Here is a 26,282-nt window from a genome sequence, read left to right as displayed (position 1 = left end):
GACAAAACTCCTCAGTAGGTGAGCCATTCGCTAAAACTGACACTTTTGTGGAGGTTACACAAGTTTTCATCCATCTCACCCATCTTTCCCCAAATCCGAAATTAGAGCACATAGAAAACAAGAAGTCCCAGTTAACGGAATCATAAGCCTTCTCAAAGTCTAGTTTCAACACCAAGCCTTTCTTATTTGTTTTTCTCCACCCATCCACTAACTCATTAGCAATAAGGATCACGTCCAGAATGTTTCTTTCCCCCACAAATGCTGATTAGGTCTCACTAATAATCCTTGCCATTACTTGCTTCATCCTATTTGCCAAGTCTTTAGCTAGTATTTTATACAAGGAGCCAACAAGACTAATGGGCCTATAGTCATTCAAGCTTGATGGGCTCTCCACTTTGAGAATTAACGCAATGAACGAGCTATTTAAACCGCTGACCAGATTGGCATTCTGATGAAACTCACCAAAGAAGTGCATTACCTCATGTTTGACTATTCCCTAACATTTCTTAAAGAAATTCAAATTAAAACCATCGGGCCCAGGTGCTTTGTTGCCTACACATCTCTTGATAACATGTCTAACTTCCTCCTCTGTAAACTCTACTTCCAATAGATCCATTGCTTGACTACCTCCAATGTTTTTAAATTGGCCAGTCAGTTTAGGCCTAACAGCCCAAGATTCAGAGAAATGAATCCTAAAGTGCTTCTTCACCTCATGCCTGACTGCCATAGGCTCCTACACTATTCAGCCATTCACCTGAATAGAACACAAAGAGTTTCTATTGTTTCTATTACAAGCCATTATATGAAAATACCTTGTATTCCTATCCCCTTGAGTGACCCAATTGATTCTTGACTTTTGTAACTAGATCCGTTCCAACAGTTTGTTTAACCTCCAGATTTCACCCATTAATTCCTGACTCCTAGCTTGTTCATTTCCTAGAAGAGCTCTTTCTTTTGCAATTAATTCAATAGCATGGGCTTCCTCCTCAGCTGCCTCAAGCTGAGATTCAACCTTCCAAACACAACAGTGTTCCACACTTTCAATTTTTGTTTCAAGGCTTTAAACTTCAAGAGACATCTGTATCCGGCCTACCCTTCCACTTGAGATTCTAACCATGTTTGCTCCACTAAAGTTACAAAATTAGGATGGCTGGCCCAAGCATTCAAAAACCTAAACGGTCTAGGACCCCAATCCCTATCATCCTCCATCAATATTATAGGACAATGATTAGATAACAACCTAGGTAGTCCCCATAACTTAAAGTTGAAATTCTGAAGCAACTCATAATTAAGTAGAAATCTGTCAATTCTACTCAATTTCTCTCGTGTTTGTGAATTGCACCAGGAAAATTTCCTCCCGGGCATTGGTAGGTCAATCAATTCTAGCTATTCTACCATAGAGTTAAAATCCCTCATTCCTCGGTCTCTTCTAGAACACCCAATTCGCTCATCAGTATTCCTTATTTCGTTGAAATCACCCCCCATACACCATGGCCCCAAGAAAGAAACCTTCAAGCGAGCAAAATATGCCCAGACTTCTTGTCTCTTAGCCACATCCATTGGCCCATAGACATTAACAATCACACAGTTAAACGAGGAAAACATAGTACCTGACAATATGATGAAATTCCGGTTGCCACAACACGCATGTACTTGAAACACCACTGGATTGCATACACAAAGCAAACCACCGGCTCTGCCTTCTGCATCCACTGCCATATACTCAAAATGGTCTTCATACCAGATGGATTTTACTACTTTGGTTGTGATGCTTGACCTCTTTGTTTCTTGAATCATCACTAAGCTAATTTGCCTCTTTGCCAAACTACTTCTGATCTTTCTTCTTTTCTCCGGTCTACCAAGTCCTCTAACATTCCATGATTGTATCTTCATAACAAAAATTATTTACCCCTCAAACTCCTGGAGCCTCATTACTCAATTTTCTTCACCTCCCATTCTCACCTCTTTTCTTTTATCTGTGGCCTCCAATTCCTCTAGCTTACTTATCACCTCCCCCTCCTTTCCATCACAATCTACCCCCAAGACTTTACCAATTTGAATTGATGCTTCTGCCTCTGATAGTTGTAGACATCCTCTACTAGACTTGCTGGCCATGGATAGTGAAATAGCAGCTACTGCTGATCTGAAGACTGCCCCTTTTCGTAAATTCATTGTTGATTGTTCAAAACTAAAAAGGAAAGGAGCTTTTTACTTATGGAATTATGGTGGAGTTATAGAATAAGGAATTATGATAGAGAAAGCAAAAAGATGGAGAGAAGTTGAAGGGAATTTACCTCTTTTAATTTCAACATGGTTTCTTACCATAAAAGCTGGACTAGAGTGAGGGCTTTTAGTTTCTTCAATTAACTTTTTGTCTAAAAGTTCCTAGAGTTGAATATCAAATTCATCTATATCTTGTCTAGTATAGATCATCGGTCTTACTCTAATGATAACATTAGGGTCTTTCAATTTTAAACTACAATTACGTGGACTACGTTGCCATAGTTTTAATGGATGTTCACTAAAATTTTCTTCTAAAATTTTATAAATCCAATGTGATTCATCAATAGTTTTGATGATGGGAGTTAAATCACCACGCGGCACGGGCGCAAACTCTTTATCACAAATGTATTTATGTTGTTCTAACAAGGGGATATGAATTAAGACATTGTTTATGCTTAATGAAATAGCCTTTTCCTGTATTTGCATTAGAAGGTATTTATATATAAAATTATTGCCAAGAAGGAAATCTCCATGCATATACGGAAAACATAAAATTTTTGGTATAATGAATTTGCTATCATTTAACCAAATAGCTATATTTTTAGCCTTGAATTGTATGGAAGTATGGTTGCCATCTATTCCGGTAACTAAAATTGGATGTTTCATTAGTGTCCATTTTTCTTTTGGTATGGCATTCCATTTACATGAGCTGACTGTAGCTCCTGTATCTATGAGAACACTGAGGCTATAGGGTTTATAACCTGCAAAATTAAATGTTCCCAATACATATGTATATCTTCTTTTTCCTTAGCTAGGAGAAAAAATAATATCATCATTTTTTGTTTGAAAATGATACATATATGCAGACTTAATATGTTCAAGTTTTCTTGTTCCTGGAAAAATAGGAATCTGAACATTGTTTGAAGTAATAGATTCTTGATTAGAATTATTACTTGATTCTCCAATGCTTATCTTTGAAAATGATTTGTTAGAAAAATCTTTTTCAAATACAGAAGTTGATCTTTTAATTTTTGGAACTGTATTTTCAATATATAAATTTTTTCCTGATGCCTGCATTTGTAATTGTGCAGGTTTTTTTGTTTTAGAAGATTCTCCTTGTCCCACTAGGTCTTGGATTAACCATTGTCGAGGGACTTCTAAATCGCTCCAATTCATTAGACGAGGTTGTATTACCGTGTCAAATGGTCTTGGTTCAAAGATCTCAACGATTTTATTATCGTTTGATCTTGTTTTTGTTTCAGGAAATTTGGTTAATTCGTGAATTGTTTTCCAACGAATAGCCAAATCATGAGAATTTGATTTCATTCCTCATCCTTGTGTTTTAATTCTTATTCTGACTGTATCTTCAAGATTAGGATCATTTATGGAAATAAAGAAATTTGGTCTAACATTAAACCAAACTACTCCATTAGCCAAATTAGACTGAATTCCTCCAATGATTGCTTTCATTGGGTTGGAAAATCTTTTGTCAAAAATTACTGCCAAAATAGGAGTATCTATCCCTTGGCGAAATAAGGCTGTTATGGTTACTTGAATTAATCCAATATGAATATATTGAATTTCAGGATATTTCTTTTTCCATCTTGCAACCTTTTTCTTATCAAAAAAAGGAAGATCAATATTTCCTTCTTCTGACCATTTTGCTTTAGTGTTACCACTGTATTGTTCAAACACTCCTGCTGAAAAGAAGTTAAATTTTGAAAGTTTGTAAATTTCTAGAACAACGACTTCTTGCATTTTTTCAAATTTTGCTAATTCTTCGTCGGTAAAAGTTTTTTCTTCTCCGATTACATCTCCAAGTCGAATTGCCTGCAATTCTTCTTGAGATATATTATTTGCTTCTTGAGATATTGCTTGACTATTATTAGTCATCATGAAGATTAGTTCTTCATCTGAACTTTCTTCATCACTAGAAATTTCATATAAAATTTCTTCTTCATCAGAAATTTCTTCTCCATATATTATTTCAAAATCTTGTTCTTCAAGGACTTTGATCATTTTCTTTGCACTTTTTCCCCGTTTTGGGCATTCGGGTGCATAGTGACCTTCTTCGTTACAAATGTAACATTTACAAGTTTTCTTTTTTGAAACACTTGTTGGTTTCTTTTTTCGAATATACTTTTTCTTTTTTGAAAAAGTTTTGTTCTTTTTCCAAGGTTTCCATTTATATTTTCTACGCTTTTTAGAAAATCCTTTTTCTTTTAGGAAATGTATTACAACCAATTTTCCAATTTTCTTTTAAAATTTTATCACAACATTTTTTACCATATGGTGAGTTAGAAATTTGATTTTTTATTTGTTTTTTCACCTTTGCTTCTAGACACCGATCTGCTATCAGCCTTAGAACATAATTAATGCGAAAACCAAGATAATCATATTCTTCCTTCCCCATTTTTTTGAGAAAATCATGATATGTTTTAATACATAACTCATCCCATGGATTAGGGAGTTTATGAAAAAATTGATCTAACCAGGGTTGATTTGATGGTGGATCAATAAGATAATAATATTTTTTAAAAGTTTGAACATAATCTTCAAAAAGAAAAATATTACATAATTCTAATTTAGTCAAAATATAATTTGCCTCTGCTTGCAAATTAGTATCTCCTGCAAAACCACATAAATTTTCTTTTATAATTTTTGCAAATTCAGCTAAAATTGTGTCAAGTGTGAGAAAATTTGTTAACAAAGCCGTTTTTTGACTTTCCCCAATTTCAGATTTTTCCCACTGTCTTAACCATTGCAACACATCTCTCTGGAGAGTTGCTGCAATATAATCAAGGAATTTTTCCTTTGACCAACTATTTTTATAATTGGTAATAATGATGGACAAGGATTGTGCCCAATCATCTATTGCTTGTGGTTGATCCTTAAAAGGAACATGAGACAAGTCTAAATAAGTACCATTTTGAGCTATTGGATACTTATGATTATTATCTTTTCTAGATATTACTGGCTCAGGTGTAGGATTGGAGGTACTTCCAATGTTAATATCAATTTTAACTTCATTTGTTTGAATAAAGTCAAAATTTTCTCCATCTCCCCATGTGCCAAATAATTCGGAATCAATTGGCTCTTCTGCCTTTCTTTTCCCTTTATTTATTTCTGATGCAATATCCTGATCTATTGATTCTTCAGATGAGGATGATTGGCTGTCATCATCATTAGTTGACATATTAATATCATAATTAAAGTGTTGTAAAAGGGCTTCATTTTCTAGATAAGTTTCTCTTATCTGATCCAGTAGCCTATTTCTTTCATCAATACCTAAGTCTGGGTCTTTATATAATTTTCTCCAATAATCCAATATTTCAACAATATTTTCATATTCAGTTTTATTATAGGTATTGGTTTGAAGTACCATAATATCTTCTGTACCATAAAATAGCCTAGGGATGTCACTATCTCTTGGACTATTCATTCCATCATTGTTTATGAAGGATATAGTTTCTAATTTTGTCACCAAAGTGTTTATTTGGTTTTTTGCTTCTTTATTTAAATCAATATTTATTATAGAACCCAAATTGTCTATTTTAGATTCTATAGACTCAACTTTAGTCTCTAGATAATTTTGATTTATTTTTTGATTTTTATCTAATTTAGAAAACTAAGAACACATAATATCAGTAATATTATTTAAACTAGAACACACACTATTTATATTTGCAGATTCTTTAGTAATATGCAGACTATGATCATATTTATTATTAACATTATTTTTTGTATTTCCAAAGCATATTATATCATCAGAATTAATTGCCATTTTAGATTGTTGTTGGTACCTAAGACCCTCCTAGTGTATTATCTGGTGCCTAAAACCTCTCTTTTATGGTCTTAAAGACTTAATTATGGCCAATAGTCAAAAGATCTTAATGAGTATATGGGCTTTGGCATACACTAAGCATATAGGTTTTACAACAACTGTAAATGAAACAAATAATTATGAAGATATAAAATACAAAAGATACACAAAGAAAAACTTAGACGGAATTTTAATTTTTTTTTTTTTTATAACATAAAACACACCATACAAACTTATATATATATCAAAAATTTATACATAGATAGAAATACTTACGTAGCTTGATCTTGCTTTTCAAAGCTCTTCATCAAGCTCTGATACCAAATCTGGTATGGTTGGAAAAAATGTTCTCGTTCTCGCCAACCAACAGTACTGAAGATCCAAAAAGTAAAATATTTGCTCCATCGAAAGCCTTTTACTATCCATGAGAGCATTGTTTTGATGATCATTGGATAATCTATCCATTGAATTGGATCTAAAATTTGAAAAATAACTTGATTAGTTATTCCCCAGTCTATATCCTCAAAAAACCACATGTCATGGTTTGCCATGATGGTTATTTTGGGAATTCCATCTTTCAAATTTAATTTATCATAAGATCGTTCTAAGATTTGTCTAATCTTATCATGATGAACTTCAACCCGATTTTTGATTAACATAAAAATTTCTTTTGGAAGCAAAGTTCTTGCTTTTTCAAAAAGACAAATTCTTTTTATTTGTTCAAAAACTGGATCAGAAAACTCATCTGATATGAGATCTGATAGTTGAAGAAAATTGTTTATTTTTTCAAAATTAAAATCTTCATTCCAATTCATTTGTTTAAGAATATTGAAACAAAGATTTTGCAAATCTTTTAATTTAGCTGTTTGTTCAGCTAATTTGTTGGCCAAAACTCCCATGTGTTTTCGAAATGTGAGTTTTCCAAACTCCATTGAGTTCTGTATAAATTTCTCTGGATATACCAAGATTGAAAAAATCTTTTATTTCAGATTCATCTAGTCTAGATGTCTGAATATTAGTTAGAACTGGGTTAGTTCTCATTTGACAAAAATTCTTTTGATAAACAGGCATAGCCGGTGCACTGTAAAAAGCTTTTTTAGCTTTGGTCATGCTATCATATGCTTTATAGCTCGCTCCTGAATATCCACAAACTTGTGTTTTGCAATCATTCCATTCTGTGTAAATTCCAGGTTGTTTTCCTGCAAACACAACATAAACTTTTTCTTCTTTGGGGTTTGCTTTTCTAGCAATTGTCACCCAATCTCCTTGAGCAGGTTGTTTACCCTTATCCATTGTTTCCTCTTGGTCTAGAGGTCTTCTGCAAAAATTAAATTTACTTGTTTAGCAATTTAATTTTCTAAAACAATTTCTGCTAAGAAAATCTGCAAGAAAATTGTTAGTACCTTTAAGATGTTCTACTTCAAAAGTATATTCAGAAATTTTGTTATACCAAGCTAATCTTCTTCCTTGTTCAATAGGTTTTTTATTGATCAAGAAATCTCTTACTGCCTTTTTATCAGTGCCTACAATAAAATTTTCTGGGGCTAAATAAATATGAAAACTCTTTATTGCCAATTTTATTGCAAGTAATTCTTTTTCGAAAATAATATATTTCTGTTCATTTGGTTTAAATGTTCCAGAATTATATCCACAAATTAACTCTTCTTTTTGTAATTTTATGGGTATTGAATTTTTTCTTGGTTTAATCCCATTTTTTGATAAAGGTATCTCTTTATCATACCATAAATTACTTGGTATTGCTTTAAGAACACATCCCCAGCATGCTTCTAAGGCATCTGTTTCTAAAATTAATTTATCACCTGTTTTAGGAAGATAAACATATGGTAAAGTTTTAACATTTTCTTTAATTTGTTTAATTAAAGCAACATCTTCTGCTGTCCATTCAAAAATAACATTTTTCCTTAATTTGGTTAACCAAGGAATTTCTATTTTTGAAAGATTTTTGATAAAATTTCGTCCATAATTTAAAATGCCTAATAAACTCTGTAATTGTGTTATATTTTCAAGAGTATCAGGAAAATCTCGTACTTTGGACAAAATATGTTCTTGTAATTTTAAACCTTTCTGGTCTAAAATTATTCTCAAAAATTCAATTGATTCTTTTTCTAATTCAATCTTTTTTGGAGACAAAATAATTCCATGTTTTTGGAATCTTTCACAAAGTAATTTTAAATGTTTCTTATGCCCCTCCTTGGTTTTAGAGAAGATAAGTATATCATCAATATAAACTACACAACAATCTTTAAGATCCTTAAAAATTGTATCCATCCACCGTTGAAATACCTGTGGTGCAATATTTAACCCAAAAGGCATAACATTCCAGTGGTAATGTCCTCTAGGTGTACTGAAAGCTGTCAATTTTTTTGACTCTTCAGTCAATTGAATTTGCCAAAATCCACTTTTACAATCAAATTTGCTAAAGATTTTTGATCCTTTGGTTAAGTTAATCAAAACATCTTATCACTTCTTTTCTTTTTTACATATCTTTTCATAAAAAATCAAAAACTCACTAAATAAGCAAACTTCAAACCACCCCTTTGTAATTTTCCCTTGTGGTTAAGATGAAAGTTATTTTGACCACAAAGATCATAGCTACGATAACCACAAGAAGTTATAACTAAGTTATATCCATTATAATGTGTCATAATTAAAAACCACAAAGATCATAACTACGGCATATGATAGACACTTTTTTGGCTGTCTATTTTTATAGAATTTCTCTACTAAAATGTATCATTTAAAACTCAACTTATCTTCTTTTTTAATTTTCCAATCTACCTAAAATAGTTACGCCCCAATATTTGTATAAAATTTAACCTCAAATCTTTTAATATAAAATTCGCATTTATCCAAATGGATTGCTAATATTTAAATTTAATAACATTGCATTGTTGTTTATTATAAGAAAAAAAAAATCAATGTTATCATTAATTTGTGCCCCCTTCACTGAATTCTTGACTTTATTACTGATTACAACTAAAGCATCGCTGTTTGATTTGAGATATCTATCAACAGCACATCATGCATGCATGGTGGTGTGATGTGGGGATGGACGTCGTGTCATATTGGGTCGTATTCGTATCGTGTCATCTCAGATTCATATCAAAATTACCTCAATACTCACCCGACATATTTATTCTTTCGTGTTATCGTGTGATGTGATTTTCGATCCGTGTCCCGTTTGTGTCGTGTTAACGTGTCATATTAAAAAATTTCTCTATTAACTAAAACATTAAATGTATGAAAAAAAAAAATTGAAATGTTATTGACAAGTTAAATTTAATGAAACTAATCCCTATTAAATGAAATTATTTATAAAAATATTTAATTTTAACTTAATTTTATTTTCTTAATTTATAAAAAATTATATTTTATTATTATAATTTTTACTACATTAACTCAAATAATAGACAAAAAATACATTAAGTTCAATTAAAAAAAAAATCTATATTAAATTTAAAATAATATTTTACATACTTTTTAATAAATTGGATGTAATTATGTAAGAGATTAAAAAATGTCATGATACTCTTTAGTGGAAATAATATTAAAATGTATATCTAAGTGTTCATTATATGAGTTATTCATGTTAATTTCGTGTTATACAAATTTGATACTAACTCGACTTGTTTAATATTCGTGTTATCAGGTCGTGTCATCTACATATTCGTGTCAAAAAATAGTCAACCCTAACTTACTAACTTTGTGTACGGTTCGAGTCGTGTTATTGTGTCGCGTCACAAATTATCACCCTTAGTGCGATGTTTATTTGTTAAGGTTGTGAAAATCTGTTACCCAAAAAAAAAATATATATATATATATATATATATTGTGAAAATCTGTAAACTGAAACAGTTTTTAAATATGAAAATTGACATAATTTTTGAGTTGTGTTTTTAATGCAAAATTTTAATTTTTACATTTTGCCCACAGAGTTTGTGAACCAAATCTGTTATTCGTAAGGGCAAAATTAGTAATAAAAATGACATGCAGTTCGCATAAACTTCAAAGTTCACATTATATATATTAGTTGTGTATGCACATTTGACGAGTTTATTATTAAAATTATAAAACTTCAATGTTCAGATTATATATGTTAGTCGTGTACGCACATTTGATGAGTTTACTATTAAAACAATAAAAAGTTAACAAATTTGATGTGAGTTTGATCTGGGCCAATTAGGATTGGGTTTCTTTCATATTCCTATTTCAAGTGAGATAACTTGAGGGGTCCATGAGACACACAAAGGGTTTTGTTTTAATGATCCGAACCGTACATTTTATAGAATCCTCATTGTATATCATCTATGAAAAAAATTAAACTGATTCGATAATCGTAATTGTACGGGGAGCAAATATTCCGCGGAACCCGTACTCGTTTTATCCAAGCTCCTTGTCTATCCGATCGACCTGCGAGCACAACGGCGGTGCGCTACCCAGCGGTGTGTGACCGGAAAACCCCTCCGACGGTCAAGTTAGCACACACACTCAGGGAGAGAGAGAGGAAGTGAGAGATATATCACAATGAGTGTTTCTCACCAAATGATGTTCCATCCCTCGCATGGGGGGCGTAGTCATGCTTATATACTTTCCGCGCTCAACTCTGCACCCATTAGTCTCTCGACACGTGGAGCTGCTCTCCCATCTGTCAGCACAAATCCAGCGAACACCACCTAACCAAACCGTCAGACAACATTAGCAGGAACTCGAGAGCCCGGCGGCATTACCTCGGCCTTCCACGACCGTGCTGCGTAACGTACCTGAGTGCTCCACTCGTCGAGCCCCATAACGGCCGAGCTCGGTAGCATTCCGGCAGAGCCGAGCTCAAGACAGGTCGGCCGGTGACCAGAAGACATTTCCCGCCAAGCTACATGTGCGACCCATGGAACCCGGGTTGGCAGGCGGTCATCTCGGCCAAGTAAGCTCGGTCCAAACATGGGACCTAGACCTCGGGCCTGGGCCTCGACCGAGCAAGATCAACTCCAGGGAAGCCCCAGTTAGCTCGGCCTAAACAGGAGGCCTGAGCCACGACCGAGTGAAACCCACTCGGAACAGGCCCAAATTAGCTCAGCCCAAACGTGCTCGGCCCTATCCAGTCCGACTTCCTCCACGGCCCAAAGCCATATTATAAATCTCCCTCTCAATTGCCCCTTAATTTCGTCCGCGCAAGCGTGACTGGGATTACCTGATTCGACCGGGGTAGATTCTCCATCGGTTCTTAGTTCGCAAAACATTAACCACGCTAATCCGTAAGCTCGGTTTTTTGATTTGCCCGGTTGACGTCTCAACTCGCCTTCCTGTCTCTTCAATACTGACGCCGCCGTCAATGGGGACACGCGTCGATCATTTCTTGGCCTTGAGCAGCCAACCCAGCCGTCTCTTCATATTCAAATTTAGGCGGTTCTTTTCTCCTATAAACGTGCCATATCCCCCTTCATTTTCTTCCTATTGTCTCTCTTTCATTCTAGACGACCAGTAATGCCCTCCATTGCTTTTTCAAGCTCCATTCTTGTTTTCTACCGCGTTCGTGCTTGAAGACTCGACTTCTGCCCCATTCTGGTAAGTTCTTCAAACCCCTTTATTGATTTTTCATTTGGGATTTCACATTTTTGGGCACGAAAAACCATTGGTTTTAGGATATAACCCCCCAAAACCCTCCTTTGCCCCTACTCTCTTTACTGTTCTTCAACCTCAGTGATGAACACACGAGGATTTGGGGTGGACCGGGCTCCAGGTCTTCGTTTGATCCCAAAAAACACCAACACCAGGCAAGTTGTAGGTTTGCAAAACTCACGTATGAACCGAGGTAACAAAGTGCTGGACCGCTCGACCGGGCTAAAATCTTGCCTGCTTGAGCAACCGAGCTTCTGGCTTTACCCTTGTGACCGAGATGGTTAGGCACTCCATCTGACCGAGCTAAAGTCAAGCTCGTTTTGCGCGACTGCGCTCCCGCTTACACATAAACTTCCTTTTACTACAGAGTCTAAGGGGACAACGCACCAATACTGAGGCTCTCTAAGGCCGAGCAGCCATCAACCGAGAAATTTGCCAAACCAACACAGCCGTGCTAAAACCAGCCGGCTACACATGGGGCGCTACCGCTTCCTGGTTGACACGCCGGTCACACTAGCCACGTTTCCGGGAAGAATACGATGTCCCCGCCGACGTACATCTAGAGCTCGGTGCCGAGGACACAACCCCTTGGGGCAGACTAGACCAGTGCCCTTTCATCGTGCTTTCCATTATCGAAGGCAGCCTTCGCTTCCCGGTCAACCCTTTAATGTGCGAGTTCCTGAGGCGCATCGGGCTAGCACCAACCCAAGTTTCAACCAACACTTATAGGATAATTAACGGGATAGCCGAGCTGAACAACCGGCTAGGCCTGAGCCTAGGACTAGCCAAGATACTTCGCCAGTACACCCTAGGGCATACCAGCGATGGTCTCAACTACTATTTAAAAATCAGACCGGGCAAGGAGAAGATAGTAACCGGCACCCCAGATAAAGACATGCACGACGATGACTTTTTCTGGGTGTCAAGTAATTATGAAACAGCCGACGTGCCAGTCTAGTATATCAGCAAGAACTTCGGTTTAACATGTAAGCCGTGCTAACTGCTCGGTCAAATTACTTTCCTTCACTATTCTATACTTAATATCTTTTCTTCTTTTCTCTTTGCAGCCATTGAAGCATTGCAAGCCCACTACTACAACCCCAACGAATCAGCCATCAGAACCGTGCTTCGGTACAGTAACCGGGATTGCCACGAACTTCTTGGTTACGTACTGACCTACAGATACTCCGCTCCCCACTGGAGTAGAGTGACAGGCTTCCTCCGAGCGCCATCCCCACCTCCTGACCCAACACTACCGGACGTGCCCCTTATCCGGTTGACCGAAGCAGAGGAGATGGCGAAATGAAGCCGCATCAAAAATCTAATCACCGCCACATCCACTGAGCTACCGAGCATCCCCTATTGCACAGTCGTTGCCGGTCAATCAAGCGGGGCCGTGGTCGCATTGGCGTCAACCGCCGCGGTGTAGACAAGCAAGGAAAGACGCTGCATTGGTAAAAGGCCTCGCACCGCCGATCCCTCAGCCGAGCTCGTAGCGGAGCTGAACACCGAGCAACCAACGGTCACAACTGACCCAACACCTCCATGGAAGCCCCAACTGAAGCACCGGGGAAAAGAGATCTCGGCCAATGCTTCGGTCAAAGGGGACAAAGAGCACCTCCTCGCCTTTGATCTAACCAAAGCCCTGCTTCTGCCGAGCGATGTGACCGGCAGCGACCACGTGTCGGACACCTGACTCGTGAAGTCCTCGGTCAAGTCTATGACCCGGGTAAGAATTTCGCATGCTTTATTCAAATTTTTCCAAGTGTTTGCTCAGTTTCCTTTCTCTAATCAAACTCTCTTCAGAAACAACATCTGGTGATGGAGCGGATTCATAGACTCCGGCAGAAGGCAACGGACGCTGCCAGCCAGGTTGAGCACCTTTAAACCGAGCTGGGGTGGTCGAAAGCTTCTTTGGAGATTGCAAACTCAGACAACTCCAAATTGCTCAGCCAACTTGCAGCCGCCAAGCAAGAAAGAGACATTCTGCAGGCCGAGCTGGAAGCGTTGAAACAAGCAAGGAAGGATGAGCTAGATGAGGTGAACAACGAAGGTTTCAAGGAGGCCGAGGAAAACTACACCAAGCAAGTTCATGCCACCCAGGACATTTTCTTCAAGGCCGACTGGAAGGTTACTTGCGAACAGCTCGGCCAAGGATCTGGAACCGACGTGTTTGCCTCTCCTCCAGCTGTCTTCCTGCCGACGTACATGGTGTCATACGCTAACGATGTCTTCGGTGCATTGCAGGCTGAGGCCGAGGAAAAAGACGCGGAGGAAGCCGAGGAAAATGCCGAGGGAGATAACCGCCCAAAGCAGGCCAGCCAAGTTGAGACCGGCGTCCAAGAAACCACAACCACGGTCGACATGGAGGCAACTGCAACCGGGGATGACTTCGCCGACCTATCTCCCTTAGTCTAGTTTTCTTTTTCTTTTTTGTTTTTAAGAATGTAACCGGGCTGCCAGTCCCACCGTATGTAATTCTGTTTCACATCAATGAAAAGTTCTGATTTCATTAACTGTTGTACTGCATGTTGCACTGTATTTCATCATCTCGGCAAAAACCTTTAACAAAACGTCAATTATTTTAGCCGGGGTAAAGCACCTCGGCTAAACCTTTTGAGTTGTGCAAATCATCAACCCCATTAGCCAGGACAAAACATCTCGGTGAAAGCCCTGAGGAAATCATCAACTCATCTAGCCGAGGTAAAACCATCTCGGTTGAAACGTTGAGTAAACCATCAACTCATTTAACCGGAGTAAAACATATCGGTTGAAACCACAGTTGAGTAAACCATCAACTCATTTAACCAGAGTAAAACATCTCGGTTGAAATCACAGAGTTGAGAAAATCATCAACTCATTTAATCGGAGTAAAACATCTTGGTTGAAATCACTGAGTTGAGCAAATCATCAACTCATTTAACCGGAGTAAAACATCTCGGTTGGAATCTTAAAGTTGAGTAAATCATCAACTCGTTCAACCGGAATAAAAACATCTCGGTTAACACCTCAAAGCAAGCATTGAAAACAACATAATGCTTCAGCGAAGATAAGTCACTTCTATTATATTGACAAAAAGAGTATTACATTCAGAAGTGTAAGGAAAATAAGTCCTTCCTCAAAAGAATCACATAAAAACTATGAAAACTAAAAATAGTACAGTTTGAGGTTAGCCGCATTCCATGGCCGAGGTATGCCCTTTCTTTCCAAATCTTCCAAGTGGTATGCCCCCTTGCCCGCCAGATCGGTTATCTTGTAAGGCCCTTCCCAGTTTGCCCCTAGCTTGCCTTCGCTCGGCACTAGTGCGTTGCCCATAACCTTCCTTAGAACCTAGTCGCCCACTTTGAACGGTCTGGGGTGCATGGTTTTGTTGTATTTCCTAGACAATTCTTGTTGGTATGCGGCCACGTGGATCAAAGCTTTTTCTCGGCGCTCTTCAGCTAGGTCCAATTCCAGGGCGACTGCTTCAGAATTCAACTCAGGCTCAAAATTTTCACTATGGATGGTGGGCATTCCGATTTCCAATAGGATAACCGCCTCCATGCCGTACGCCAGGGCAAAAGGAGTTTCCCCGGTAGATCGCCTCGGGGTCGTTCGATATGTCCAAAGGACACTTGGGAGTTTCTCGGCCCATTTTCCTTTGGCTTTCTCAAGTCTTTTCTTCAACCCATCAAGAATGGTTTTGTTTGATGCTTCGGCTTGGCCGTTAGACTGCGGGTAAGCCGGGGTGGAGTTGTAGAATTCCTCACAAAATCCTCTGAATAAGCACCCATCAAATTGGGTGCCATTATCAGAAATCAGAATCTTGGGGACGCCAAACCTCGTTACCACATTCGGCCAGACAAACCATTTGACGTCTTTCTCCTTGATAGTTGCTAATGGCTTAGCTTCAACCCATTTGGTGAAGTGGTCTGTAGCCGCAATGAAGAACTTCCGGTTGCCTGGTGCCGTTGGGAGTGGTCCCACTATGTCTAGCCCCACATCGCAAAAGGCCAAGGGCTTGTGAGGGGAAGAAGTTCTCTGGCCGGCTGGTGAATTTGGTGGGCGAACTTCTGACACTTCTCACATTTACGAACATATTTCTGAGCATCCGCTTGCATGCACGACCACTAATATCCTTGCGAGATAGCACAGTAGGCCAAAGATCTTCCCCTAATGTGATTGCCGCATATACCTTCATGAATCTCGTACAAGAAAGCTTCCACGCTGTTTGGGTGTACACACTTGAGGTAAGGACCGGTGAAAGACTTTTTGTATAAAGCGCCAGATGAAGAGAGCCAAAACTGCTCTAACTTCACCCAGACTTTATGCGCTTCCTTTTTATCGGCCCGAAGGGTCTGCTCTTTTAGGAAAAGGATAATAGGGTCCATCCAAGAAGGGCCAAGCTCAGTACTGAGTACTTCTGTCTGCTCGAGTTCCTCAATACTAGGCCTTGGAAGAAACTTAATCAGGAGAGGACTGCGAGATGTTCTGTCGACTATGGAAGCCAGACCGGCTAACTCATCCGTACGGCCATTTTCTTCCCGTCCAATTTGTTGGACCCTTATCGCCTGGAATTGCTTGATGTGGTCTCTTACCAGAGCTTGGTACTTTGCCATTTTGTCATCTTTAGCTCCGTAGACCCTAGACACTTGGTTGACAACAAGTTGGGAATCGTTGTAAACCATCAGCTCGGATGCGTGCAACTGGAGTGCGCTCTTAAGTCCGGCCAGCAGCGCCTTGTACTCAGCCTCATTGTTTGACGCAGGGAATTCGAGTGTGATAGAGTGTTCGATGATCAGACCATCTAGGGAGATCAAAACTATGCCTAGCCCAGCACCATGACGATTTGAGGCTCCATCTACAAAAATTTTTCACATTTTACCAACAAAGAGTTTCCAACACTCTAAGGGGTCTTGGGAGGCTTGAAGGTCGATGGGATCACGGTCGCTCGGCTGTTCTTCATCCCCCATCGGTGATACAACACCGGACCCAATAGGTTGAACTGCTATGCCCAAGTCCGGCGTCGCATCGCCGGGTTACAGTACTATGTCGGCTGGAGGTTCTATGGCGGGGCGCGTAAGTTCTGCGTCGCCAACATTGCCCTGCTGTGCAATTTCTGGCGAGCCTGCATTCACCTCCTCGGCTACTGTGGCAAGATCCACCGGGCATTCTGGATGAATTCCAGGTGAGAATTCAGCAACAAAATCGGCCAATGTCTGTGCTTTTATGGCAGTTCGGGGTTGGAACTTGACGTCAAATTGTCCCAATTCGACCGCCCACTTGAGGATTCGACTGGAGAAATCCGCCTGCTCGAACAAAGCTTTGAGTGGGAACTCGGTTAAAACGATGATTGTGTGAGTATGAAAATAGTGCGCCAATTTCCTGGTGGCCATCATCAACGCCAAGGCAAGTTTTTCTAGTGGCAAGTATCCCGACTTTGCCGGTAGTAAGGTTTTGCTCACATAGAAGATGGGGAAATGCTGGATTCCTTATGACCGGACAAGCACTGCGCTAACTGCATACTAAGAAACGACCAGATAAAGGTAGAGTTCTTCGCCGAGCTTTGGTGTCACCAATAATGGAGCAGAAGACAGATACGCCTCGGCCAAAGCCCTGTCACATTCCTCGTCCCACAAAAACTTGGATTTCAGGGCTCGAAAGAAAGGGCGGCAGCGATCTGATGACCGATTTATGAATCGATTAAGCACGGCGGCCATTCCGGCCAGATGTTGCACGTCCTTCGCCGAGTTGGGCTGCTTTAATTCTTGTATGGCTTTGATTTGTGTGGGGTCTACCTTGATGCCTCGGTTTGTGACTAGGAAGCCTAGGAATTTCCTGGATCCCACGCCGAAGGCACACTTGGACGCATTCAGGCGTAGCTTGTGCTGTTTGAGAATGGCGAACATCTCGGCTAGGTCGGACAAGTGGTCTACCTGATGCCTGCTTTTGACCACCATGTCATTGATGTAAGCCTTCATCGTCCGGCCTAGTAGAGGGGCGAACATTTTGGTCACCATCCTTTGGAAAGTTGCCCCGGCGTTCTTCAAACCAAATGGCATGACTCGATAGCAGAAGAGTCCCCTTGGAGTGGTGAAAGAGGTTATCTCACAGTCGAGGCCATGCATGGAAATCTGATGATAACCGCAGTAAGCATCCAAGAAACTGAGCCTTTTATGTCCAGTCGTTAAATCCACCAGTTGGTCTATTCTGGGCAGAGGAAAGCTGTCTTTAGGGCAAGCTCGGTTGACGGTCTTGTAGTCGACGCAAACTCGCCACTTCCTATTCTTCTTGGGTACTACGACCGTGTTTGAAATCCACCGAGGGTAGTGCACTTCCTAAATAGCCCGTGCTTCAAGCAAGTTCCTTACCTCCTTTGCGACTACCTCGATGTGATGAAGAGCCGATCTCCTTGTTCTCTGAATGACTGGCCGTGCATCAGGGAAAACATTGAGTTGGTGGCAAATAAAACTTGAATCGATGCCAGGCATGTCGTAGGGCAACCATGCAAAGACTTCGATATTTGCCATCAAGAACTCTACCATCTCCGTCCTTTCTTGAGCGGTTAGGCTTGATCCGAGCAAAAAGAACTTGTTTGGACTTTCCGTGTCGATCCGTACTTCTACCAATTCTTCAACAGCTTTGTCCTCGACCCTAGTGCCCATGCCATCAAGGACACTCTGGTCTTCTAGGCCTTCAATCATTTGCACGAAGCCTTTGGCAGCTCGGCTCCCGTTCACTACCACGAAGCATTGCTTCGACATGACTTGATCGCCCCAAATTTTCTCAATTTCCTCCATAGCCGAGGGGAATCTCATAACCTGGTGGTAGGTCGACGCTACAGCCTGCATAGCGTGAAACCAGTCCCTACCGAGGATCAGATTGTATGTAGACGGCACCTGCAATACCCAGAACTCCACCTGCTTGACCGCGGATCCGGCTTTGACCGGTAAAATTATTTTTCCCAAAGGCCACTCCAGTTGTGAGTTGAAACCTACCAGTGGCGAAGTTGCCGGAGCCAAGTCTGTACCTCGAAGTTTGAGTTGTTTGAATGCATCATAGTACATAATTTCAATCGAGCTTCCCTGGTCAATCAAGATGCACCTGGCATCGAACTCTTTGACGCGGAGGGTGACCACTAGGGCGTCATTGTGTGGCGTTTGAATGCGCTCTAGGTCCCTTGTGGAGAAACTAATCACGTCTTTTCCCTCGGTCTTCCCCCTTTTGATCGCGGGCTGGACTGACAAAACTTCCCTCATGTGTTCTGCCTCTTTGATCATTCCTCGGAGCTCGCATACACGCGCCGGCTCCACTATGCCGTGGATCACATTAACCACTCCTTGAGGGGGCGCCTCCAAGTCATCCGGTCCATGTAGATCAGCCGGGGCGGCATGTGCGGCCTTAACACCCCCATCAATGTAAAGATCTAAGTGTCCGACTGTGACTAACTCCTCTAAGTGTTGCTTCAGAGGCAAACAGCCCTCTGTCCGGTGTCCTCGCTCCCGGTGATATGTGCAGCGGTACCGCGGATTGAAGCCATTTTGCGCGTCGCCTAACTTAGCAGGAAACCGGATGTAATCCTCGTCACGAATTTCACTAAGTATGCGATAGATTGGAATCTTAAAGATCGTGGTGATGCCTGTTCAAGCTTTCAACCTTCTGTTAGCATCAGCTACGTCATCGCGGGGGTATTCAGCTCGGTCATTCCGACGACCCCTTCCCCGGTTTCGATGATTTGACCCACGGTCAGATTCCTCGACACGATCATTTGGACGGTTAGTCTCCTGTCCGACCGCGTGTACCTTGCCAGTCGACCTCTTGTCTATTACCACCGAAGTTGTCTTCGCGGTGGGCGCCACCGCATCATCCTCTACTTGGATGTGCTCATTGATGCGCTGCATTAGTTGGCCCATGGATGTTGGCTGGTTCATGGTAAGCGAGTCCCGAAGCGTATGTCCGACCGGGAGACCGCGCTTATATTGGGTGATTGCCAAGTTGATCAGGCAATCTAAAATCTCATTGAAGGTTTCCCAGTATTTGGAGTTGTATGCCTTGAGTGTGTCGCTCAACTCCATTTTGATACTGAGAAGGTGGTCCACCTCCTTTGGCGTTTTAGTGTTGGTCTTGAAACGAGTCACAAAGGCTTCCGCCAACTGCTGCCACCTCTCGATGCTTTCCTCCGGCAGCCTCTCAAACCATTTCAAGCCCAGCTCGCCCAAACTCGATGGGAAGATAAGGCACATAAGAGCGTCATTGCGCCTATGTCTAGCCATGACCTGCTGGAAGTGGCTTACATGCATGTATGGATCGGTCTTTCCGTCGTAGGGCATAAACTTGGGCTGGTGAAAGCCCGCAGGGAGCGGTGTGGTTTCTATCTCAAGGGGGAAGGGGGTGGCGTTCAGCCTCGCCAAATCTGTGTCTAGAAAGAGAGGCACAGCTGGGCGAGGTGCTGGTATTATGACCTCTTCACTAGAGTGACCCCCGTAAGATAGCCGCTGGAGCGCCGGCACCCTTTGAGTCTCTCGTCGGCGAGCCCAATCCTTCAAGACTACCCACAAGTCCTCTGAGCGAGCGGAGTAGGAATATCTCAACGTCGTCGCCGGACGTGAGGCTTGATAGGTACTATCTTGCGCGCTAGACTTCTCTACAGGCGCGTCGGAATCTCCAACCTTGTAACTTCTGGTGATAAAAAGTGAGGGAGTGTGCCGCTGGCTCTGACTGCCTGAACGGCATGGTTGGGTGCGCTCACTGTGGTCTCCCACTCCAGCAACACCTTTCCCTTTGACATGTCGTTTGAGAGCTTTCATCTCCGCCGCCATTCTCCAGATGACGGCGTCTTGGTCCCTTAACTTGTGCTCCAGACGTCTAATGTGCGATTCTTTTCGCCACCGGTGTCCATCTAGGCTCCGCGAGTGACCCAAAATTCTAGTGTGCTTATCACGCGCGTCTCTTGAATGTCCTCCGGGGGAAGTCTCCAGGTCCGCCATGTTTGGAACGGCAGAGAGTCCGTCTCTTCGTTTGGCTGACTCCGGGGTAACACCGTCAATGGCGGACAACGGTATTTCGTCGTTGTTCGCCATGGAAGGCGATCAGATGAGCTTGGAAGACAAGGTTTTGTCTATCAAGCTTCCCAGAGACGGCGCCAATTGTACGAGGAGCAAATATTCCGCGGAGCCCGTACTCCTTTCGTCTAAGCTCCTTGTCTATCCGATCGACCTGCGAGCACAACGGCGGTGAGCTACCTGGCGGTGTGTGGCCGGAAAACCCCTCCGACGGTCAAGTTAGCACACACACTCAGGGAGAGAGAGAGGAAGTGAGAGATATATCACAATGAGTGTTTCTCACCAAATGATGTTCCATCCTCGTATGGGCGGCGCAGTCATGCTTATATACTTTCTGCACTCAACTCTGCACCTATTAGTCTCTTGACACGTGGAGCTGCTCTCCCATCTGTCAGCACAAATCCAGCGAACACCACCTAACCAAACCATCAGACAACATTAGCGGGAACTCAGCAGCCCGGCGGCATTACCTCGGCCTTCCACGACCGTGCTGCGTAACGTGCCTGAGTGCTCCACTCGCCGAGCCCCATAACGACCGAGCTCGGTAGCATTCCGACAAAGCCGAGCTCAAGGCAGGTCGCCCAGTGAACAGAAGACATTTCCCGCCGAGCTACGCGTGCGACCCATGGAACCCGGGTTGGTAGACGGTCATCTCGGCCAAGTAAGCTCGGTCCAAACATAGGACCTGAACCTCGGGCCTGGGCCTCGACCGAGCAAGATCAACTCCAGGGAAGCCCCAGTTAGCTCGGGCTAAACAGGGGGCCTGAGCCACGACCGAGTGAAACCCACTCGGAACAGGCCCAAATTAGCTCGGCCCAAACGTGCTCAGCCCTATCCAGTCCGACTTCCTCCACGGCCCAAAGCCAGATTATAAATCTCCCTCTCAGTAATTTTTTTTTTATTTTATTGAGTTTGTTTTAAAAAAAAAATGAATGGTTTATTTCAAATATATATCTATCGTCTATTTTTTGAAAAAAATGCAATAAAAAAATAATGGGTGTGTTATGAGGCAATTGTGAATATGTAAGTTTTCCTATTGTGTACTGAAAACTAAATACAACAGAATTAAAAACAAAACATTAATCTTTTTTTTTATTTTTTTATTTTATGCAATGAAAATTTGAGGAAGGGTTCAACTAAAATCTTAAACTGCTAACCAAGACAATTAGAAGAGAGGCAATCAATGATGTGAAGAAAGAGCAGACCACCTTTTACACTCTAATTTTTCTTGGAAAGTCTGGTTAGAGGTTATAAAGTGGTAGGGCTTGAAGCAGGTGTACGAGTATGGGTGATAGAAACTAGTGTACTTGTGTGAACATAAATTGTGTATAGAAAATAATAATATATATATATATATATATTTATCAACAAAAGAAGAGAACTTTATTGATGAAAATGAAGAGAATACATTAATAAAGAGAAGGGATGAGTGCAAAAAGCATTATAGTAAAACAAATCAATCTCAACTAGGTTGGCACTGTTGGAAAATGACTTAGAAAATTTTTATTTTTTGCTAACTTTGAGCATTAATTAAGGTGGGACCCAAGTGTTATTTTTAACGTTTTTCAGTGGGTTTATGTTAAATGCCGCATAGTGAATAAAACCGTGTATTTTGTTGCTCAAAACCATTTCCAAATGAATGAGAATTCAACGTGCATTTTCGGGTTCGTGGAAATGGATTTAGGTGGGTTTCCTACACATTTGTGAAATGTGCTTGTCCCACATTGGGAATGCTTAAGGTTTTGTTTGGGTTTATATACCTACGCTTGGGATACTTGAGATTGGTCCCATGGGGTACCCAAGTGTGTGAAAGGGTGAGGTTATGGGTGAAGTGGGCTAGACCCATTGGACTCAAAACAAAAACCACACGCGCGTGCCACCGTCTGGTTGGGCGAACTGGATGCGGGTGTGGGTGTGAGGTTGGGTTGAGCTTGTCCGACCCAATACTTATCTTTTTCTAAAATTTTGTCCTTCACCCAAACAGGTTTCAACCTGTTGAATCCTTTCCCGGACCAGTATGAACAGTTGGCACCCGTTCGGAACAATCATCTTTCCTCCTATATAAAGCCTGCCATTCCAGCATTTCTGGCATCGAAATTTTTCAGACTTCTTCCCTTTCTTCTTCTGTTCGTCCTCTTTTGCTCATGCATCTATTTCTACATTTATTTTTAGGAAAAGAAAGAGAGAGAGTTATAGCATCGTTTGGTTCGCCTAACTTGATTTTACAATGTTGTAAAATCAAGTATTAGTCGTTGCATCCTAGGAAGTAGACGCCAGTTAAAATTCGAAGCACCGGAGCGAGGGCGAAATCTACTTTAAGGAGATTGTGTCCAACACAAGTCTCGACTTTAATTTCTGTAAGCATTTAATTTAGAATTTAATTTTTTAAATTATTTTCTGAATTAATTTATTTTATTATTTATTTATTTTACACAATTAATTTACACACACACCCTTTGTGGGAATAACAATCTTAAAGTAGATTTTCATTTTTTATTTAATTCTGTGTTAGACAGACGAATATTTTGTTTCGGGAAATTAAATAGTAGTCATATACTATTTAATTTCTTAAATAGTAGTAATAAACTGTCTAATGATTTCTTTGATAACATGGTAGTAATATACTGTTTATCATTAAAATTTTGTTACAAAATATTATTCTGTATATTTTGTGTGTAAATTCTTTTCTGTATAAATTTGTGATTAGTATATTATTATTATTTCGTCAGAATTATGACAACTAAAATTAACAGTACTGAGATTGTTATTACTCAAACCCCCACACCTGTTGTGCCAGTGATGGCTCCGGCATTACCGGTTACCGGTAAATCATAGGGACAAGCTAGAAAAATTCAATAGAAATGATTTTAAAAGATGGCAACAAAAAATGATGTTTTATCTTACCACATTGAATTTGGCTTGCTGCACTCATAAAAAAGCTCCGACACTGAACGAAAGAGAAACTGATCGGCAAGTGGTTGCCGCAGTCGATGCATGAAAACATGGTATTTTTTGTGTCGGAGTTATATCCTCAATGGGTTGGACAATACACTGTACAATGTGTATAGTGTCAAAAGCACTGCTAAAGAACTGTGAGAATCTCTAGATCATAAGTATAAGACAGAGAATGCAGGTACAAAGAAATTTGTTATCGACCGTTTTCTGGATTTTAAAATGATGGATTCCAAGACGGTTATTAGCCAGGTTCAAGATCTCCAATTAATTCTCCATGACATACATGCGAAAGGGATGGTTTTCAGTGAATCTTTTCAAGCAGCGGCAATCATTGAAAAATTGCCACCATCTTGGAAAGAATTGAAGAATTATCTGAAGCATAAGCGCAAGGAGATGAAATTGAAAGAACTAATAGTGCGGTTCAGGATTAAGGAGGACAACCGTGGTTTCGACAAGAAGTTAGGAAACCATGTCATGCAGGCTAAAGCAAATGTTGTGGAACATGAACATGGGTCAAAGTTCAATAACAAAAAGTGGAAGCATGACGACAATGGTTCCAAAGAAGGATCTATTAGTAAGATCAACAAAGGGATCAACAACGGGTTCAACAAGAGATTCAAAGGTAAGTGTTTTGTGTGCGGCAAAGATGGACATTGCGCTAAGGATTGTCACCTTCTCAAGGACGGAGAGAGTTCAAGCAAAAAACCAGCACAAACGAACATAGCTGAGGATTTTTATCTTTTCGATGGAGTAGCAGACATCAATCTTGCTACAGTAGTCTCTGAAGCAAATTAGGTGGGCAATTCCAAGGAGTGGTGGGTGGATAGTGGAGCAACCCGCCATATCTATGCAGATAAGAAGATGTTTACAACCTACAAAGTGAATGAAAAACTCCTCCACTTCAACTATGGAAGGACAAGGAAAGATTGTGCTAAAAATGACCTCGGGGAAAGAACTCACGCTCAACAATGTACTCCACGTGCCAGAAATTCGCAAGAATTTGATTTATGGGTCATTATTGATCAAGAATGGGTTTAGATTAGTCTTTGAATCTGACAAGGTTGTACACTTTAAGAGTGAAATGTATGTGGGGCGAGGTTATATGAGTGATGGGCTTTTCCAGCTCAATGTAAATACTGTTGTACCAAATTTGGCTATTAATAATAAGAACACACCTTCTGTTTATATTACTGAGTCTTCTTTTTATGACATGGTAGATTAAGACATGTTAATTTTAATTCTTTGTGTAGAGTTGTTGCTTTAGAATGTTTACCAAACTTAGAATTTGATCCTAATCATAAATATGAAATTTGTGTTGAGGCAAAACTCACTAAAGCAACATTTAATAAAGTAGAAAGAAGTACTGAACCTCTAAGTTTAATTCATATAGATACCTGTGATTTAAAATTTGTTCAAACTAGAGGAGGTAAGAAGTACTTTATTACTTTTATTGATGATTACACTCGATATTGCTATATTTACTTATTGAGAAATAAAGATGAAGCCGTAGATGCTTTTAGGCAATATAAACTTGAGGTTAAAAATCAACTTGGCAAAACTATTAAAATAGTGAGATGTGACAAAGGTGGTGAGTATGATGCACCATTTGAGAAATTTTGTTCTGGACATGGTATCATTCACCAAACCACTGCACCCTATTCTCCTTAGTCAAATAGAGTTGCTGAGAGAAAGAATCGAACTCTTAAAGAGATGGTGAATGCCATGTTGATTAGTTCAGGGTTACCTTAGAACTTGTGGGGGGAGGCAATTTTGTTTGCTAACTTTATTCTTAACAGGGTATCCCACAAGAAACTCAATCAAACACCTTATGAATTACGGAAAGGTCGACGACCTACTTACAATTACCTCAAAGTGTGGGGGGTGTTTGGCCAAGGTGGCAGTCCCTAGTCCTAAAACGACTAAGATAGGACCAAAAACTGTTGATTATGTGTTAATTGGTTATGCAAATAATAGTAGTGCATATAGATTTTTAGTTCATAGATCTGAAAATCTAGATATGCATGTAAACACTATTATTGAGTCAAGGAATACGTCATTTTTTGAACACGTTTTTCCATGCAAGAAAACTAAAGAGAAAAGTTCAAATAAAAGAACTTCTAATACTGCTATGGGTAGTGGTGAAGACCACGATGATAACGAAGCAGATAAACCTAGACATGGTAAGAGAGCTAGGATCTCTAAATCATTTGGTCTAGATTTTTTAACATACCTGTTAGCATATGAGCCTGAAAACTTCAAGGAAAAAATGTCAAGTCCTGAAGCTCCATTGTGGAGAAAGGCTGTGAATAGTGAAATTTAATCAATACTGCAAAATCATACTTGGAAACTGGTGGATCTTCCAACAGGATGTAAACCTCTTGGATATAAGTGGATATTCAAAAGAAAAATGAAAACAAATGGTTCAATAGATAAATACATGGTTAGGCTTATTGTTAAGGGATACAGGCAGAAGGAAGGCGTTGATTATTTTGACACATATTCACCAGTGACAAGCATAACATATATTTGCATGTTGATTGCGATTACAGCTTTGTATAATCTGGAGATACATCAAATGGATGTTAAAACAGCCTTTTTGAATGGCA

The 26,282-nt window shown here is 40.3% G+C and overlaps 1 protein-coding gene across 1 annotated transcript; it reads right to left on the bottom strand.

The window, feature by feature from the left end:
* Positions 1 to 15,789: 15,789 nt before the first annotated feature.
* Positions 15,790 to 17,055, bottom strand: LOC145821630 (uncharacterized). The gene is made up of 2 exons (XM_082918172.1): positions 16,764 to 17,055; positions 15,790 to 16,520 (listed from the first exon to the last, which is right to left on the bottom strand). Exons 1-2 carry the CDS (start codon positions 17,053 to 17,055, stop codon positions 15,790 to 15,792), a joined length of 1,023 nt encoding a protein of 340 aa, XP_082774298.1.
* Positions 17,056 to 26,282: the final 9,227 nt, after the last annotated feature.

The sequence above is a fragment of the Camellia sinensis genome, chromosome 1 (assembly GCF_055761805.1).
Source record: "Camellia sinensis isolate YWXY chromosome 1, ASM5576180v1, whole genome shotgun sequence".
Classification (NCBI taxonomy): domain Eukaryota; kingdom Viridiplantae; phylum Streptophyta; class Magnoliopsida; order Ericales; family Theaceae; genus Camellia; species Camellia sinensis.
The sequence above is the reverse complement of the archived record's forward strand: the minus strand, read 5'-3'. Positions and strand labels throughout refer to the sequence as shown.

Bases quoted from the DNA above. Each gene is read 5' to 3' on its own strand.
- LOC145821630 (XM_082918172.1), bottom strand. From the start codon at position 17,055: ATGGCCACCAGGAAATTGGCGCACTATTTTCATACTCACACAATCATC. The intron at 16,521-16,763 runs GCAATGTTGGCG...AAATTTTTGTAG, and splicing joins GCCAGAAATTGCACAGCAGG to ATGGAGCCTCAAATCGTCAT.